We start from the raw sequence: 17,990 nt of genomic DNA on the forward strand, positions 1-17,990 counted from the left end.
AAAAAAACGCCATTTTTGCCTATTTTTGCTCGATATTAATAAATGGTAACATGTAGACGCTTGAAATAGTCACAAAATACTTAATTGTACATTTACTTTAATAATAAATAATAAAATAAAATAATAAAATGTTTCGACAAAAAAAAGTTGTCTAAATATTTTACCTAGTCAATATTACGGAACCCTTCGTGCGCGAATCCGACTCGCCCTTGGTCGATTTTATTCTTAATTGTTTAAGTATTTTTGGGTATATTCGTGAATTTTATTTATTTACAGTAATGTCATAAATACCGGTAATCAATATATTTTAATACCTAACAGTATTTTATGTTAACAATGTTGTAAGTGTAAATCTAATTCAATAATATTAACATGTTTATTTTACACAAAACTTTATTTAAGAAATATTGAAAAGAACTTCAGTACGTCATAAAAGAATCAGTAAGCGGAAAATGACAAAATATACAATAAACTGGCCTTGTTATCACTTACGACACTGCGGCGCGTACGTCTGAATTAGTGATGCGACTCGAACTGTGATTTATTCCAGTTATTCGAGTAACTTTGCCAAGAATCCGAGTAGGGAAACATGTGCTCTCATAATATATTCAAATGATGATGTATTGAGGTAGGACATAACAGCGTATATCTAACTTAAAATCTGGTGAAGCCCGACTGGGAAAGTATTTACCTCAACCTTACAGTCAATCACATTCGAATGACACTGCTTTCGAATACTTTTGTGTTCCTGTCTTGAGTAAGGTAGCCAGGGCTCCTGCAGACGCTCGGTATTGATAGCGGGGGTAGAGTCGGTAACGAGCTTGCAATATAGGCTACGGTAATTCCGCACCGTGCCGCTGTGTGGTTACGGCAGTAAGGAATATAGCTACCCCCCCCCACCTCTTCCCGTAGGTGTCGTAAGAGTCGACTAAGGGATAACACAGTTCCACTACCACCTTGGAACTTAAAAAGCCGACCGATGGCGGGATTTCCTTCCAACCGCTGGCTTTGAAATACACAGACCGAAGACTGACAGCAGCGTCTTCGGTGCGACAAAGCCAGCCCTGCGACCACCAACCTGCCTGTCCAGCGTGGCGACTATGGGCAACATACATGAGTTCACGCCATTTTTGGCGCGAACTTGTGGAGGCCTATGTCCAGCAGTGGACTGCGATAGGCTGTAGTGATAAGTAATTATTCGCACATCTTTAGAATTTAAATTGACATATATTATTAAATTAAGAATTTGCTTTTATTATTGTCAATTTAAGTAGGTATTATCGACTTATTCCTTATTTCCTGTAACAAGCTACTTCTACTCGGAATAAATATATAATACCTTCAAATAATACCTTCAAAAAAGGCACAGTCATCTTGGTTATGAGCAGTATCAGATTTATCAAAAAGCGTGTATCTAATAAAAATACCTATTGTTTTGTAGATAAGCGAAGTGTAATAATGTAATAATAAAAATGGTCATAAATCTACTAATCTGCAAAACAAATATAAAAAGCCGAGTGTTTCTGTTCCTGATTGTTCATTTTAATTAATAAAAAACCGACTTGAAAAACGGGTACCTATTTTGATTATACTTTTTTTTTATTCGAAAGCTTGCCGTAGATAGGTACCATTTAAATTTTAACAAGGTCTGACGAGTACTTTTTTATTCCTAATAATGTGTACTGTATTTGTACTTGTCGATGTAAATTGAAGTCAGTTTTTTGGTTTGAGAACAAACATAATTATGTCTGAAATATGTTAAATAATCAGTGATCAAATTACTTAGCCCATTAGAGGTCGCCGTACTTAATTGTCCAACTACAACAGTATTAATAATCCAATAGAAGGTGAACGAAACCTAACGCACCAGGCTGCATCAATTGTGGAAGATCTACCTCAGGATGGAGTTGCACATTATCCTCTCACAATCGAAAAACAGCTGCAATGTGTTCTATGCCACTTTAAGCGTGCGTTGGCAATGCAAGAAGTGTCTACAGAACTTTGCATCGCGAAAGCGTTTCATACGTGCATCCCTGTAATATCATGAAAAATACTATTTTTTTTTTCTTCTTTTTGGTGTTCCTTTTCCATTCAAAACGAAAATAAAAATAATTTTAAAAAAAATATGGGCAGTTTTTACCTCTAATGGGTAATATTGCCTATATGTTAATTAAAAATCGATAAAAGTTGAACAGCTGCTGTGCCTCAGTTAACTATTAGAGTTACGACCATATATCCCTAAGCCATACTATTCAACTAGGCCAAAACAACTTCGAGAAAGAAGCCGGTAGGAGGATTCAGTTGGACTGGGCGGCATTTACATGCACCTGAGGTAGGGCACAGCAGGAATTTCCTGCTCAAAATATGGAGCAGCCCGACTGGGGTAGTACCTCGACCTTACAGAAGATCACAGCTAAATAATACTGTTTTCAAGCAGTATTGTGTTTCTGTTGGTAAGTAAGGTGACCAGAGCTCCTGGGGGGATTGGGGATTGGGTCGGCAACGCGCTTGCGATGCTTCTGGTGTTGCAGCCGGTCTATAAGCTACGGTATTCGCTTACCATCAGGTGAGCCGTACGCTTGTTTGCCGACTTAGTGACATTAAATAAAAATAAATAAAAATAAAAAAAATTGGCAAGTTTCTTCGAGTCTTAAGATTCCGCAATGCTTGAAAACAAGTCTTCAAGCAATGCATCCTGTCTGTTTTAACATACAGTGCCGAGACGGGGACATTGACAAGGGGGCTAGTCCACAAATTTAAAGTCGCTCAACGTGCAATGGTACGGGCTATGCTTGGGATTTCTCTCAAAAATAGAATCAGAAATGAAATTATCCGCGGGAGAACGAAAGTAACTGACATAGCCCCCAGAATTAGCAAGTTGAAGTGGCAGTAGGCTGGTCCCCTGTGTCGCTGGATCGATGGTCGCTGGAGCAGACCTATCTTGGAGTGGAGACCGCGTGTTGAAAAAACGCAATGTGGAACGCCCTGCAGCCTGTTGGCTCGACAACCTACGTAAAATTGCCGGTGGTGGCTGGATGAGGATTGCGGAAAACCGGGATGTTTGGTGCGAACTTGGGGAGGCCTAGTGAGAAGTGAATACTATTTCTATCAGTTTTAGTATCAGTTACAATAACTCTGTCGAAAAATATTTAATAAAAACCTTGTCTTATCTTTAATAGTATTATGTATTACTTAGGTATATCTATAAATTCGTATCTCGAACAGATAGTCTACCTCGCTCTGAGGTAGATAAAACGAACTTAATCTTTCTATAAACTTGAAATACGTCTGGTTGTAAAAACAAAACATTTATTCTAATTGCACAATTATTTATAGGTATATTTTTTAGATTATGTATCACTATCACAATTTAGCCTGTAACTCACTACTAGGCATAGGCCTCTTATATTATGTATGTAGAACCTGGGTGACCGAGCTTAGACCGGTACTTTTAGTAAATCGTGTTTTTTGGAAATCATATTTAAATAAGAATTACATATTGATAAAATATAAACAATATTTTCCGATTTTACTGACATAATAATAAAAAATATGAACTGGTTATTTAAATAACAAATCATGAGTGCAATGAGGAAAAAAAACATAATCGATCTGGAGATATGGGGATTTGAACCGTGATCTTATTAGTCAATCCCGACCGCCCGTTTTTCCACCTGAGCTAATTCCCTAATTTACCTTCGTATTCTAACGATATTTTAGCCATTTTTTTCATTGCCTAAAAAGGATAAAAATGACATTTTCTAAAAAGGAATCCTATCTATATCGATTTATCGCCCCCGAAATCCACCGCATACTGAGATTCAGATTAATATATATAAACGAGCAATTCTTGTATATATATACAAATATTATGTATATATCACAAAAACTTCTTACAAACTAAATTAAATGCTAAATGCGGGGCTAATAACATCTAAAAGATTTACCAATTCACCTTATGGGCAATTGTAGTCTTAAATCTAGTGAGACATAATTGTGTTTTTAACCGACTTCCAAAAAAGGAGGAGGTTCTCAATTCGACTGTATTTTTTTTTTATGTATGTTACATCAGAACTTTTGACCGGGTAGACCGATTTCGACAAATTTTGTTTTAATTGAAAGGTGGTGTGTGCCAATTGGTCCCATTTAAATTTATTTGAGATCTAACAACTACTTTTCGAGTTATATCTAATAATGCGTTTTTACTTGACGCTTTTTTCGTCGACCTACTTTGTATTACACCGCATAACTTTCTACTGGATGTACCGATTTTGATAATTCTTTTTTTTGTTGGAAAGGAGATATCTCTAGTTTGGTACCTTGATAAGGAAACCAGGATCTGATGATGGAATTCCAGAGAAATCGAGGGAAACTCTCGAAAATCGGCAATAACTTTTTACTGGGTGTACCGATTTTGATGATTTTTTATTTAATCGAAAGCTGATGTTTATCATGTGGTCACATATAAATTTTATCGAGATCTGATAACTACTTTTTGAGTAATCTTTGATAACGCGTAGTTACTTGACTATTTTTTCGTCGATGTACGTTGTATTACTCGTCGATGAAATTGAAGTCGGTTTTTTTTCGTTTGTGAGCAAACACAATTATGTACGTCAACCGATCCACTAAACTTATTGTAAAGCATACAAATTCGAGAGATTGTCTAGTTGGCACCTAAAACTGTTCTAAAATGTTGTGTACAAAAATCATAACTTTGTAATTTTTTAAATTTAAAACCCATTATAAGTTTTGTTTATTAACAATAATAAGTAATATATAGTATAATTAATATATTAACAATAATATTAAATATATGTAGCTATACCAGTCTGCTGTTAAATTGCTTGTTAAGTTGCTTACTTTAGGAACAGACAACCGTAAGTGTGTGTTGTGGATATTTATTTATTATTTTTTTATAATAAGTAATTAAACAATTAGATGTAAGTCAACTAAAATATTAATCGTGTAACTTATTGTAAATAAAAAGAATTATATAGGTTTTATGGCGTAGTAGTGTTATCGTAACACATAATTAAGTGATTATAATTGATTAACTTAAGTGAATAAGTGTTTCGTAATATTAATTTTAACAGAAAATAATAACTATGATGAACCTGAAATGGCTATATAAACTAATTTATTGCGTGTTTGTCTCATGAGTATTTCCAAATCTCACGCGTAAAATGTCCTAGGCATATTACCTTGTAACAAGTATAACATTTCACATATTTTGTTGTAATTACGTTTATTATTACAGTATTATACACATATTTTTTATACATATATAAATTCCCCTTAATCCTATTTAATAACATCCATAAAACTACATTACTTATCTTTAAAGCCACATTAATGTTAGAAATTAAATTAAACAATATTGCGCAATAACACTGCATTGCAACATAGTAACAACCGTTCTGGTGTAGTGGTGTGAGTAGTCGCCTAAGATACCAACAGTTTGAGGGTTCGATTCCCGCTCGGGATGGATATTTGTATTTGTACAAATAATTCTTTCCGGTTTGGATGTCTGTCCTTGTAGGTATCCCAACCGTGCAAGCGAGAGCATGCTAAGCCGTCGGTCCCGTCTATTATCATAAATACTTGATATCAATCATTACTCATAGCAGAGAACATTTTTTTTTGCGTGGGGAAAATCCTCATGGACACCCTCCGGCGCGGGGGAACAACAGGGGATTCAGACTCCTACTGAATAAAAACCGCAACGTGTGTTCCGCCTAGGCGCCTATGTGGCGGGGTCGCGGGAACGCTGTAGCGTGCTTCCGCAAAAGCATATCCGCCAATCCGCAGTACAATAGAGTGGTGGATTAAGCTCAAATTCTTCTCCTACGTGGAGAAAGAAGCCTATATCAAACAGTGAGATGTTACAGGCTGAATGCGAATGCACGCTATAACACCATGTTCATTTTTATATATACATACGATATTATGACTGTATATGTTTGTATCTCGGTTTACAATAAACAATTTTACTATCGTCATCTTTTAAAAATATAAGGCAGTTTATAAACACAATTTATAGAATAGATTTTTTATTTGTACGTTTATATTACGTGTATTATATGCTTTTCACATCGGGAAAACCCGAGATTAAAAAAAGCTATATAAATAGTAAATAAATAAAGTCTTTATTCACGGACCATTTTGTTTAAACTTAATTATTACAATAGTAAAATAGATATAAAGTAAATACTATAACAAATAGTACAACACAATTACGGTTTTTTTACTATTTTAGTAACCGGTTTTTTTGTCAGGTTGTCCTTCGACATAGGCCTCCCCTAGTTGCTCCCGCACAAAAAAAAAAGCCCGGGTGCACGGCGTTGGGGGTCAAGCCCGCCCGATCTCCAACGCCGGAACGCACCGGGCAACCAAGCAAAGCTCCAGGAAGCCCAGCACGACCCAGCGACTACCGTCCGAGAACTACGATGCCACAGACTCTATGGCTTATACCCTATTCATAACTCGCTATTAAAGCGATGTGCAGTAACAAATTAATAAATTTGTGAAATAATTAATATCACTATGCTGATGTCACGAACAGCGGCGTGGCGAATTTAACTCCCCCCCTAACATTCGAAAACCGTTCGTAATACTATATGTAAAGTATACTCGCAAATAAATCAATAAATAAACTCATAATTGTTGTGGTGTCGTAGGTCAATAAAATTATATTTTACTAGCGGCCTCTGTCCGTCCATATTTTTTTACACGGTAATCATCAACATGTCATCACATTTCGAAATGTTAACAATGCCTTTTTAACTGCTCAAAATAATGTAGGACTAGCCAGTCCTATTGCTGTATTATCGGCGACAATCCATTCATAAAAATATTATTTATCTGCCATTTTTTTCTCTGGCTTACGTAATTTTGACACGTGTCAATCTTAATACGGCTATTTTGTTATTTACTACATTTTTTTTAACAATAATTCACGAAAATTTATTATGCGTAATTTAATATAACATGATGTATTTTCATACTTATATAACAGATCTCGCGATTAGCTAAGGTAATGTAGATGATATAGTACAGTCGTTCAAAGGGTTGCTTATTTTAAATTACCCTGAGTATATAATATAGTAACCTAACTATTGATTCAGAATACATATTATTTTGTAATAGATTAATGTATATATGTCTAACTAATAAATGGTGAGCCGTTTTGTGTTCGGTTAAACTGCAAAAACTACTGAACCAATCGTAATAATACTTATACCATAAGATGCAGCGTGTTTCGGAGAAGATTTTAGTATATGATATGTTGGTGATTACTGATTATTTATCGTACAAAAAAAATATGGACAGACAGAGGTTGCTAGTACGTTATAAAATAGCTCGCTAAGACTAATAAGAGCGAAATTATGACCGTTAGATACGAAATATTCACAATTTGAGGAGGATGAAACTGCGAGAAGCGTCTAGTGCGCTGTATAGCTGTCATATACAACTTCCAATAAAAAAAACCGATTTATAAGGTCATTTTAATTCAAGCAGCATTTTTATATAGCTTTAAGTCGCGACGGTGTATAATCGTAAGCATCGTGTTGGCGGCGCTGGTGGTAGGCGCCCTGGTCGCGGTGCTTGTGACACAGCCGTGGGCCGAACATCTACCAGACCATCCACGCTATCGTCGCGCCGCTGTCGCTGCCAATGGACCTGAGTGTGCTTCTATTGGACGGTGAGTAAAATGTCATCAACATGAAATTCATCCTTAAGTCAATAGTTATTCTGGTGATGAGTGAAACTCTTTTTGTTTACAAAAAAACTTAAGATTGTACAATTTTAAGTAATCATTCAAACATAGTCATTTTTTCACACGAAAATAACATTGATTCTGTTTTCAACAGCGCTATATTGGAAAGAAATGGATCAGCAGTAGACGCGGCGATAGCAACTTTGTTTTGTGAAGGAATAGGTTGTGCGCAATGTATGGGCCTTGGCGGTGGATTTCTAGCAACAGTGTACGACGCCAAAACAGGTCGAGTACGAGTTCTCAACGCGAGGGAACGAGCTCCAGCAGCAACGCAGAAAGACATGTTCATGAACGCCTCATCAACCGTAGGCGGACTGGCTATAGCCGTGCCCGGCGAACTGAGAGGTTATGGCGAGCTCCATCGGGAGTACGGACACCTGCCCTGGGGGGAACTAGTTCGACCAACGGCAGAACTTTGTCGTCAAGGCCACCGCGTCAGCCCATACATGGGTCGCGCTTTGAAAACGTACAGCAGCAGGATCCACGAAGAACCCTCCATGAGGTGATAACTCTTGCATAAAAAAACAGATTTGATACTTCGTTGATAAAACATAAATATTTGTTATATATAATTTAGAAAAAAAAAATTATACATTAATTATAATGGTTTTGTATTAAATATATTTAATATACATACATTTAATGGCGATTATTTACAGAGAATTGTACGTCAATCCGGAGACTGGAGAGGTGTGGAACGAAGGCGATCTCATCCGCGAGCCCACGCTGGCGCGAACGCTGGACGTAATCGCAGAAGAGGGGCCGGAGGCGATGCACAACGGATCCCTCACGGCGGTACTGGTCCGCGACATACGGAATTTCGGCGGTATAATTACAGAAGACGACCTCAGGAACTATCAGTAAGTCATCATAAGCGTGTCAATTCTTTCTTGTAATTATTAGTGACTTAACAACCAGTAACATGTACGAGTATATGTTTATACGAGTATTCGTATGTCCCAGATTTTTTTTCGAAACATTCAGGTTACGTAACAATGTTTTCTACCGAGCACAAAAGTAATTAAACAGACGTTAACAATATTGAAGAACCAATGTAATGTAGCAGATCGAATAACTACTACATTTATTTGTCTTTTAAGGCTCGCGTCCACTAAACTCGTCGAGCACACGAGTCGAATCGAATCGCAGTAAATGATTAAAGCTATTTTGGAACGAAGTTCCTTACGGCAGGCTTGACGTTTGGCTGGGCGAGCGAACTGAAAAAAAATGTGATACTAAAACCGTAAGAAAAATATATAACGGAAGTGACGTAATATCAGTCACACGACTACAATATGACGTTTATAAAACTAAAATATTACTAGTAAACTTATTTTAAAATTATTTCTGTAATTTTATACTGTCGACAAAAATAAATAAAGACACGTGTTTTTTTTTTATTTCATTTAATTAATTTATTTTATTTTACGGTATTTATTATTTTCTAAAATAATAAATTTCCTAAATACTTTTATGTACTTAATTAAAAACTAATCAACAAAATTAAAAAAAAATCAAGAACTAGAAAATATGTATATATAAAATTCAACATTTTTTTTTTCTAATTGTCTTGCTTCTATACTATCTGAAGGAACTTCGTTCATACCTGGTGTCCCATGACACCACTATTTTTTTTTTTATTCAATTGGGGTTTTAAACAAGCTTACAGCCCACCTGATGATAAGCGGTTACCATAGCCTGTACACACCAGCAACACCAGAAGCATCGCAAGCACGATGCAGTCCTTACCCACAATCCACTAGGAGCTCTGGCTACCTAACTCACCACAGGAACACAACACTGCTTGAAAGCACTAACATTTCGCTGTGATCTTTAGTACCACAAAATATTTCTAGGCTCGAGTGGCAAGAGCCTATTACGGTCCAACTATCAGAAGAGCACACGCTGTACTCGGTGCCGCTGCCGGGCTCGGGGTCGGTGCTGGCCTTCATACTGAACATGTTGCTCGGTTGGGTCGGCGCCGGCAGCAACGTACTGGCCGGCAGCGAGCTGTACTGGCATCGCATCGTCGAAACGTTCAAGTACGCGTACGCCAAACGCACAGGCCTCGGCGACCCTTCTCGCTCTAACTCACCGTTTGACATCAGAGAGGTAAGTAAGTTTCGAGAAAAATATTTTGATATTTACATTCTAAACATAAATTAAATTAATTGTTCCTATAGACATTATTCGTAACTTTTCATGTCAGTTTGGTACTCGCACCGCGTTCTGTTATTTGTGGTGAGTTTGGATACTTATGAGATCAGTTGACACTTTTTGTATACTCCGTGCTATTAAACATTTTATAAATCGTCATGTAGTACGAGGTAAGATAAAAAACTTACCTCAATAAAAAGGTTTATTAGAACGAAAAGATAATTCAATCCATTTCACCAATCTATTTCATCGATACGATATATCACGAGTATGAATTAAAATTATTTTATTAATCTTTGTTTGTATTTCTAAATTATGCCTATTTTTCAATTTGGAACAATACTCGCAGCTAGAACGAAATCTTTCCGATCCTGCTTGGGCAAGAGAATTCCGTGAGCAAGTAAATGACACACAAACTTTCTCCGACTGGAGACACTACGGTGCTTTGTTCGAAGGTGCTGATGACCACGGAACTGCTCACGTAGTAGTCGTTGCACCTGATGGCAGTGTCGTTTCTGTTACAAGTACTATCAACTATATGTAAGCGAATTTAACACTTCGTCTATAAAATATCTCGAATATGATCAAATTAAAGAGAAAATTTTGTTGTTTTCACCACGCTTTTATTAGCTTGGGTTGTATGTATGTATGTATGTAATGGAATCTGAGCATAATTTTAAACTTTGCACACGTATCAAAGACCGATGACAATGCAATAATTCAATAGCAGTTTCCCAATATCCTTATTAGGACCGCCAAGATCAAATAATTAACAAAAATAAAATTTAAGTTATTAGGAGAATAATTCAATTCAGAGTAAAAAGTCACTAACTAAACTAACAACACACTAACACTAAATACACACTTATTCTACTTGCAACTATCTATGTGCGGAGAGTTACAAAAACATAGTAAAAAGTTATGAAAATATAGTAAAATGCACCTCACGTTTTACTCTGAATTGAATTATTCTCTTAATAACTTAAATTTTAATATAATTTTATGTTGAAGTAATTAATTATCATTGATTGTTCGATCTTCTACTACTGTAATAAAAAACTCTTTGTAATTAAAAATTATTTTCTTCTTTTTAGTTCGATTAGCTATAAAAGCGTGGCTTTTTTTAGTTTTTTAAACTATAATTTATTTTCATATTATGTACGTATGAGTCTCACATAGCTTTGTTCGTGAAAAACATTATTTACGCTTACATTAACTATTGTTTAGCGTAAATAATTATGAATAGTACCTATATCGAACGTCTGTTAAATCATCATGAATTTTCTGTTTGTCATTTTTACCCGAGTCTACTTACTTACACATCCAGTGCCCATTGACAATAAAGAATTTTATTTTTATGTTAATCGATAAACAATAACATTAGACCTTTAAAATATTTTATATTTTTATAGCTTTTTTATATCTATTTATTTATTTTTAATAAATAAATCAAATTTTATAAAATAAGTGCAATGAACGTACACTGCTAAAGAAACAGGATACTACTATTAATTTTAATTATTTGATATATAAGTTTATAGATAAATACTTATTTCAGATATCATTCTTATGTAATTTTACAGTTGGGGCGCTCAAAGACGATCAACAAGTTTAGGAATAATGTTGAACAACGAAATGGATGACTTCGCGATACCTAATCGCGAAAATTCTTACGGAATGCCTCCTTCTCCAGCGAACATGCTAGCTCCAGGACTACAACCGTTAAGCTCTATGGTCCCATGCATAGTTCTGTCGAGAAATGGAACTGCAGAATTGGTCATTGGCGCCGCTGGGGGTACAAAGATAACTACACAAATCGCTTTGGTATGATATAATCATATAACATAGGTATTTAAAACTGATCGTAACTCTCTTTATAAATTTACTGAATTAACTTAGGTCACGATACTGCAATTCTATCGAAAGGTCTGCCATAAATAATATAGATAGGTATACCATACCTTATCTCTATTAAACCTGTTCTTAGTAGTAATATAAGTAGTTACTGGAGTGTAGTTACTAGCCTGTAGTAGGTATTAATTATAGTGATTATTAGGAATCCTACTCTTGCCTAAGAGTCAAAGACAAACCAGCTCACAAACTTAGGCTATTTTTATATTCAGACAAATATGTGGGTAAAAGAAAAATAATCAAATCATTAAGCAGTTTTACGAAATTTCGCACAGACTAAATCTTTGCTAGTAACTAGTAATATGCTATAGTTCCAAACCTATTTTGGGTTAAGCTTAAGGTTATATATTAATTTCTATTATTTTTTGTTTACGCAAATGCAGGTGGCAATGCACACGATGCTTGAAGGTGAAGAGTTTCCCGTTGTCATACAACAGCCGCGTCTCCATCATCAGCTAGTACCAATGGAAGTTGAACATGAAGCAGATTTCGATGCGGTAATTAACTATATGCAACTATAATGTAACTAACTATATGGTAATTAACTATATGCAACTATAACTATATGCACGCTTCCAAGGAGGCTGTGCTTTACTCTCATAAAATGAAAAATACGGGAAGCGCTTAGGTACTCTTAAACCTCTATATTTTTTATAACAGTCCACCAATATGCTATAAAATAACACTTTTATGCAGAATACACTTCTATACTAATATTATAAAGCTGAAGAGTTTGTTTGTTTGCTTGAACGCGCTAATCTCAGGAACTACTGGTCCGATTAGAAAAATTATTTCAGTGTTAGATAGCCCATTTATCGAGAAAGGCTTTAGGCTATAGATCATCACGCTAAGACTGATAGGAGAACCAATGAATAATGTTTCAAAATCGGGTATTTTTTTCCTTTTTTTGAGCTTCCGCTGCGTGCGCTGTGAAAACAGTTAAAGTTTTGCGTTGACAGAATTGTTTCCCTTTATAAGTCCAAAAAAAATTCCGGTCAGCATATATCTATCGTTTAAGGTTGGTTCAATAAAACCTTTTTTATGCAAAACAAATTTGTTCTAAAATGATGCATTATTTGCGAAGGTGTTTTTATAAACACGATATTAATCCTTATCTAAATAAATACGTTATTCATCACAATTATTTCATTTAAAACTAAATTGCTCTTCACATCATTCGATTTCAATGAATATCTTAGGAGATATTGTAGTTTTAAAATAACGTCGCAGCAAAAACATTATAAAGCTGAAAACTTTGTTTGTTAGTTTAAATGCGCTAATTTCAGAGACTACTGATCTTTTGTGTTGGATAAAAGCCCATTTTACGAAGAAAGCTATGGGCTACTTTTTCCTTACATTAACGTGTGTGAAACCGCGGGCACAGCTAGCCAAACTATAAATTAAATATCATTTGAAGTATTTTTTGAATACTATAATATTAAAAAGAACCGATTGAATAAATGTTATGTTGCACGTAAACATTTTGTCTGTTCGGATGATGGCAAAATAACGTGAGAACCACTTGCCAAAAAAACCGGGTTTTTTTTGTTATGTTAACTGATAACTTTTATTTATTTATTTGTAACATATTAAAAAAAGCATGCATTACACTACATTTACTTGCAAAAGCCCTTAGGCTAGTCCGCAAGTAACAGTCTCACATATTTTATATAACACATATATATTGCTATACATTTACAATAACAGATCTTACGCGTATTACTACTATAGTTACTAAAAAATTGGTAGTCTGTAAAGTGAGTTTACGGACGATAGTTTAACGTGACAACGTCATAAATAAACATATACTCGGACGCATAGGCCAATTGAGTGGAAGAGAGATAGATGCGGCGCAAGCGTACGATGGGTGTAACGGGACAATGTGCGTAACGGGACAATGAGTCTTTCCTTCCTTTTTCGTGCATGCAGCCGGTCTTCATCGATTTATTATATGTTGTCACGTCAAAAACACACTTTATGCTAAGCTTAGACAATATTTTGTTACTCAAAGTTTCGTTTCTACCCTACTTATTAAAAATCGCTTCTCATTTTACAATTTAATAAACAAACGTATCATCGACGGTATGGTCAAAAAGACGATTGCATACGGGGTGTAAGCGAGATTCTATAATATAAAAATGAGTCGCTGAATGTGCTGCTAAGCGCAAAACTCGAGAACAGTTGGACCGATTTCGCTAATTCTTTTTTTAAAATATTCCTTGAAGTACGAGAATGGTTCTTACGGAGAGAAAAATTGTAAAAAAAAAAGTTAAGTTTCCTGAAAAAGTCTAAAAACAACACTTTTCTATACTCCCATACAAAAGATTTATGATAATACTTAAAAGTCAATTTGAACTTTAATACCGTACGATAAAGTTTGTGTTAGGCAATACGAAGTTCGCCGGGTCAGCTAGTAGTTAAATAAGAAGCCTATTGAATATGAAGGCTGAAAAATGCTTCAATTTTTTACAATAAATATTTTTTTGTTTCTACTATAATAAAATAATGAATCAGTGGCATCTGTGATTATCTGCAAGAACCCATAGAGCAACACGGAGGGGAGTGGCCATTGCGCTTGTTACCGATACAAAACTTTCTGTCATTTTTTGCGGGGGGAAATTACACACATGCACACTTTATCTAATTCCCACACAAAAATAATCGTCTGTCACTACGAAACTCACACATACTAAATTAAAATCACACTTACATTTTTCACACACACATAGATACATTCTGTGTCATTACAGTATAATGACACACCGCAACTACACTGAAAAGTTGCTAACAGCCGTGGTTGTAACAGCTGTCGATATGCATTATCGATAAATTCAACTACTCGGTTAGGGAAATAATGTTTTTAAAGTGATACAAAGGTAAGATATTATTATAAAAATAGACTTAATTTATTATATACTACAAATCAAACATCTTCATCTAAAATAAACGATTATAAAGAGGAAAGATTTGATTGTTTGTTTGTTAGCATTCAATAGGCTCCGAAACTATTGGACCGATTCAAAAAATTATTTCATCGTTGAGAAGCTACACTATCCTTGAGCGACATAGGTTATATAATATAATATAATATTTTTAAAAATATTAGGGATCTTTACTAAAACTCCAATAATGTAACCCAAGGGATAAAAAAATATCCTAAAAAATTCCTTACATTGCGTGCGCTGCAAAAACTAATGATAATAGAAATATATAATGTAGTAAGACTTTGTAGAACACATCATTATCTACAATAATTGTATTTGCTCGCAAACGAAGAAAAAAAACTGACTTCAATTACATCGACAAGTAATACAATATATGTAATATATACGCGTTATCAAAGGTTACTCAAAAAGTTGTTATCACATCTCGATGAAATTTAAGCGCAACCACATGATAAACATCAGCTTTCTATTAAATTAAAAATCATCAAAATTGGTCCACCCAGTCAAAAGTTCTGAAGTAACATACATAAAAAATACACTCGAATTGAGCCCCTCCTTCCTTTTTGGAAGTCGGTTAAAAAGTGTTGCGACAGCATATGTCTAACTATTATAATTATGTCACAATACGTTTGGTGCAACGTTGTTGTGCCAAACAATGCCAGTCTACAATAAACGATTTAAAATTAACCCACATTTTGAGGAGTTGATGATGTACACTGTGATGTCAACGAATCAGGAATAGGGAGCGTAGCACTAATGGCATCATAAAATGATAGCCTGTCATCTGCTAGATTGAATGATTTGTTGATGACTCTGAAAGGATGGATTTAACATTGTTAATTTTCAAAGTTGACAAATCTAAGTTCCGTTTCACTACTATGACTAAGGTGAACCATATCTTGATTACCTTGTACATGAGACAAAAAAAAAACTTACGGGACAAAAACAGTGTGGCGTTAGTGTTGGTTTGGTGCTCTCGACTAATCCTTCTATTGTTCGCCAACACTTGAAAGTTAGTGGTATTGATATGATCTGAACAAATTACACTATTTTTTGTGGGCGTCCAGGTATAATTAAGTTAATCTGTTATTACATTTTTTTTCCATGTATCCCTTAAATTTGGATTTTTAGAAAACCTGCCAAATTTTTATATAAAACATTATGGTCGAAGTTCACATTAAGTAATTCTAGTAAAATGTATTAATACTCGTAATACGCATATTATATTTAATTTAATGCAATTTTATTATATAACTATGTTTATTAAAAAAAGCTAGCAATATTATATTTTAAATAAATCAAAATCTCAAAAATGTCTGTCACCTCTTTTGCCTTTGCCGTTTTTATCGATAACTATCTACAAACAAACCGGTAACAACACTATCGCTCGGCGACAGTGACTTCTCGGAAATAGACTCCGATCAGTCGCTCGACCGATCCGCATATTGTATGAGGGCGAGCGGCCTGTGTTGGTAAACAAATCGAGTCAACACGACCGATAATATTTGTAATTTTTAAGTTTAAAAAAGGTTTAAAAGTAGTATACAAGTAATAATGTGATTAAAAAATACTTACGTATGAAAGGTAACGCCATGTTTTAGTAAATTTGACGTGGCAGATCTTTTTTTGAAGCAAAAAACAGAACAATTTGGCATTTTTTGAAGGACGTTGATTCAATCGCGCAACTAGATTTAGTCTAGTGATCAGTGCGGCTACAACTAGTTTTATTGTATGCATATGGCCATTTGGCCTTATACCTTGACAGAGGGGAACGCCTGTACATGGCTACTCCCCTCCGTGTTGCTCTTTGGCAAGAACCAAAACAACTAATTTTCTTTATTTTATTTTATTTATTTGTATGTATGTATGTTGTAATTTGCTATCCAAAAGATGACAAGGAATGTCGAGGATGACAGCAAATGCCCTGGGAGGATGAGCTGAAACTTACTTGGGGGACCCAAATGGAAGAGAGGTGCTCAAAACATGAAGCAATGGAAACTACTGGAGGACGCGTTTGCCAAAAGGTTCACTGAGTTAGGAGACATGCTATAGCCAAACGAATCAAACAATGAAATGAAAAGGACAACATTAGTATCAGTGGAAGTAACAATAATGAAGAAAAAGGAGATGATTTTTACGACACTGTACACGGCACATCCAGTCTGAAGAAAATAGGTCTAGTAGAAGCCAATGCCAAAGATTCCTGAAAAACAAAGCTCAGAATTTGATTAGAACTTGGCTAGACACAAAGTAAAAAGAATCTTTTAAAGACGCGGCTTTTCTAGGTGAACCAGTTTTATTAAATCTTTTTAATAAATATAACACTGGTATACTATCCAGAGCTGCAGTAGAACGTCTTTTTTCTACGGGCAAAGATATTTTACGGTCTAAACAATTATCGCTGTCGGATGACAATTTTAATATACTAAATTTTATAAAGGACAACATGCACCAAATGCAAGATTAAGATAATTATAATAATTAAAAGATTTAAAATAAATAAATGTGTTTAATTCTTCTTCCTTTCTACTTCTTTTTGTACTACGAGTACATATTTTCTTACCTATGTTTGAATGGTTAACTTTTAATGCTTAACTTTAACTGGCGTTAAATTTTCGAAAATTTGACGCTTTAACTGTGTTGTTACGGCAGTAAATAATTATAATAGAAGATAATCGAAATTAACTTTTTAATTAACGATTTAGCGATTAACGAAGCTAACTTTTGGATTAACTGTGCCCACCTATGCTCTAATGCATGTACACACGCATGCATTTTATTTGTTTAACTTTATTAGTATTATAATAAATTTAAAAAATTTCAGAATATCATATCATCGCTGCGCAACAAAGGGCACGCGACTACGGCTCTCGGGCCGACAGCGGGATTCGCCTCGATGGTCGGGGCCGCTCGTGACGCCGACGGCCTTCTTGTCCCTCAGACCGACCGGAGAAGAGTAGGCAGCGTCGACGGCTTTTAACATTCCAAATAAAACATTGACTGATATAGAATAAAAAAGTTATAGTTGGCGAAAATATAAATAGGCGTAACAAATTATAAATATTAGAAGGCACAAATAATAAAAATAAATTGAGTATCAAGTTTGATATTCTTCTTTAATGTTTATATACTATTGCTGACGACTACGATAGCACATTTTTATTTATACAATAAATATTAAATATTCCACTACTGGA

General features: G+C 34.9%; 1 protein-coding gene across 1 annotated transcript; it reads left to right on the plus strand.

Moving 5' to 3' along the window:
* Positions 1-7,941: 7,941 nt before the first annotated feature.
* On the plus strand, positions 7,942-17,990 carry LOC123656389 (glutathione hydrolase 1 proenzyme-like). Its single transcript, XM_045592079.1, has 7 exons — positions 7,942-8,282; positions 8,440-8,640; positions 9,637-9,892; positions 10,287-10,477; positions 11,521-11,761; positions 12,232-12,345; positions 17,618-17,990. Exons 1-7 carry the CDS (start codon positions 7,957-7,959, stop codon positions 17,771-17,773), a joined length of 1,485 nt encoding a protein of 494 aa, XP_045448035.1. The 5' UTR covers positions 7,942-7,956; the 3' UTR covers positions 17,774-17,990.

The sequence above is a fragment of the Melitaea cinxia genome, chromosome 9, assembly GCF_905220565.1.
Source record: "Melitaea cinxia chromosome 9, ilMelCinx1.1, whole genome shotgun sequence".
Taxonomy (NCBI): Eukaryota; Metazoa; Arthropoda; class Insecta; order Lepidoptera; family Nymphalidae; genus Melitaea; species Melitaea cinxia.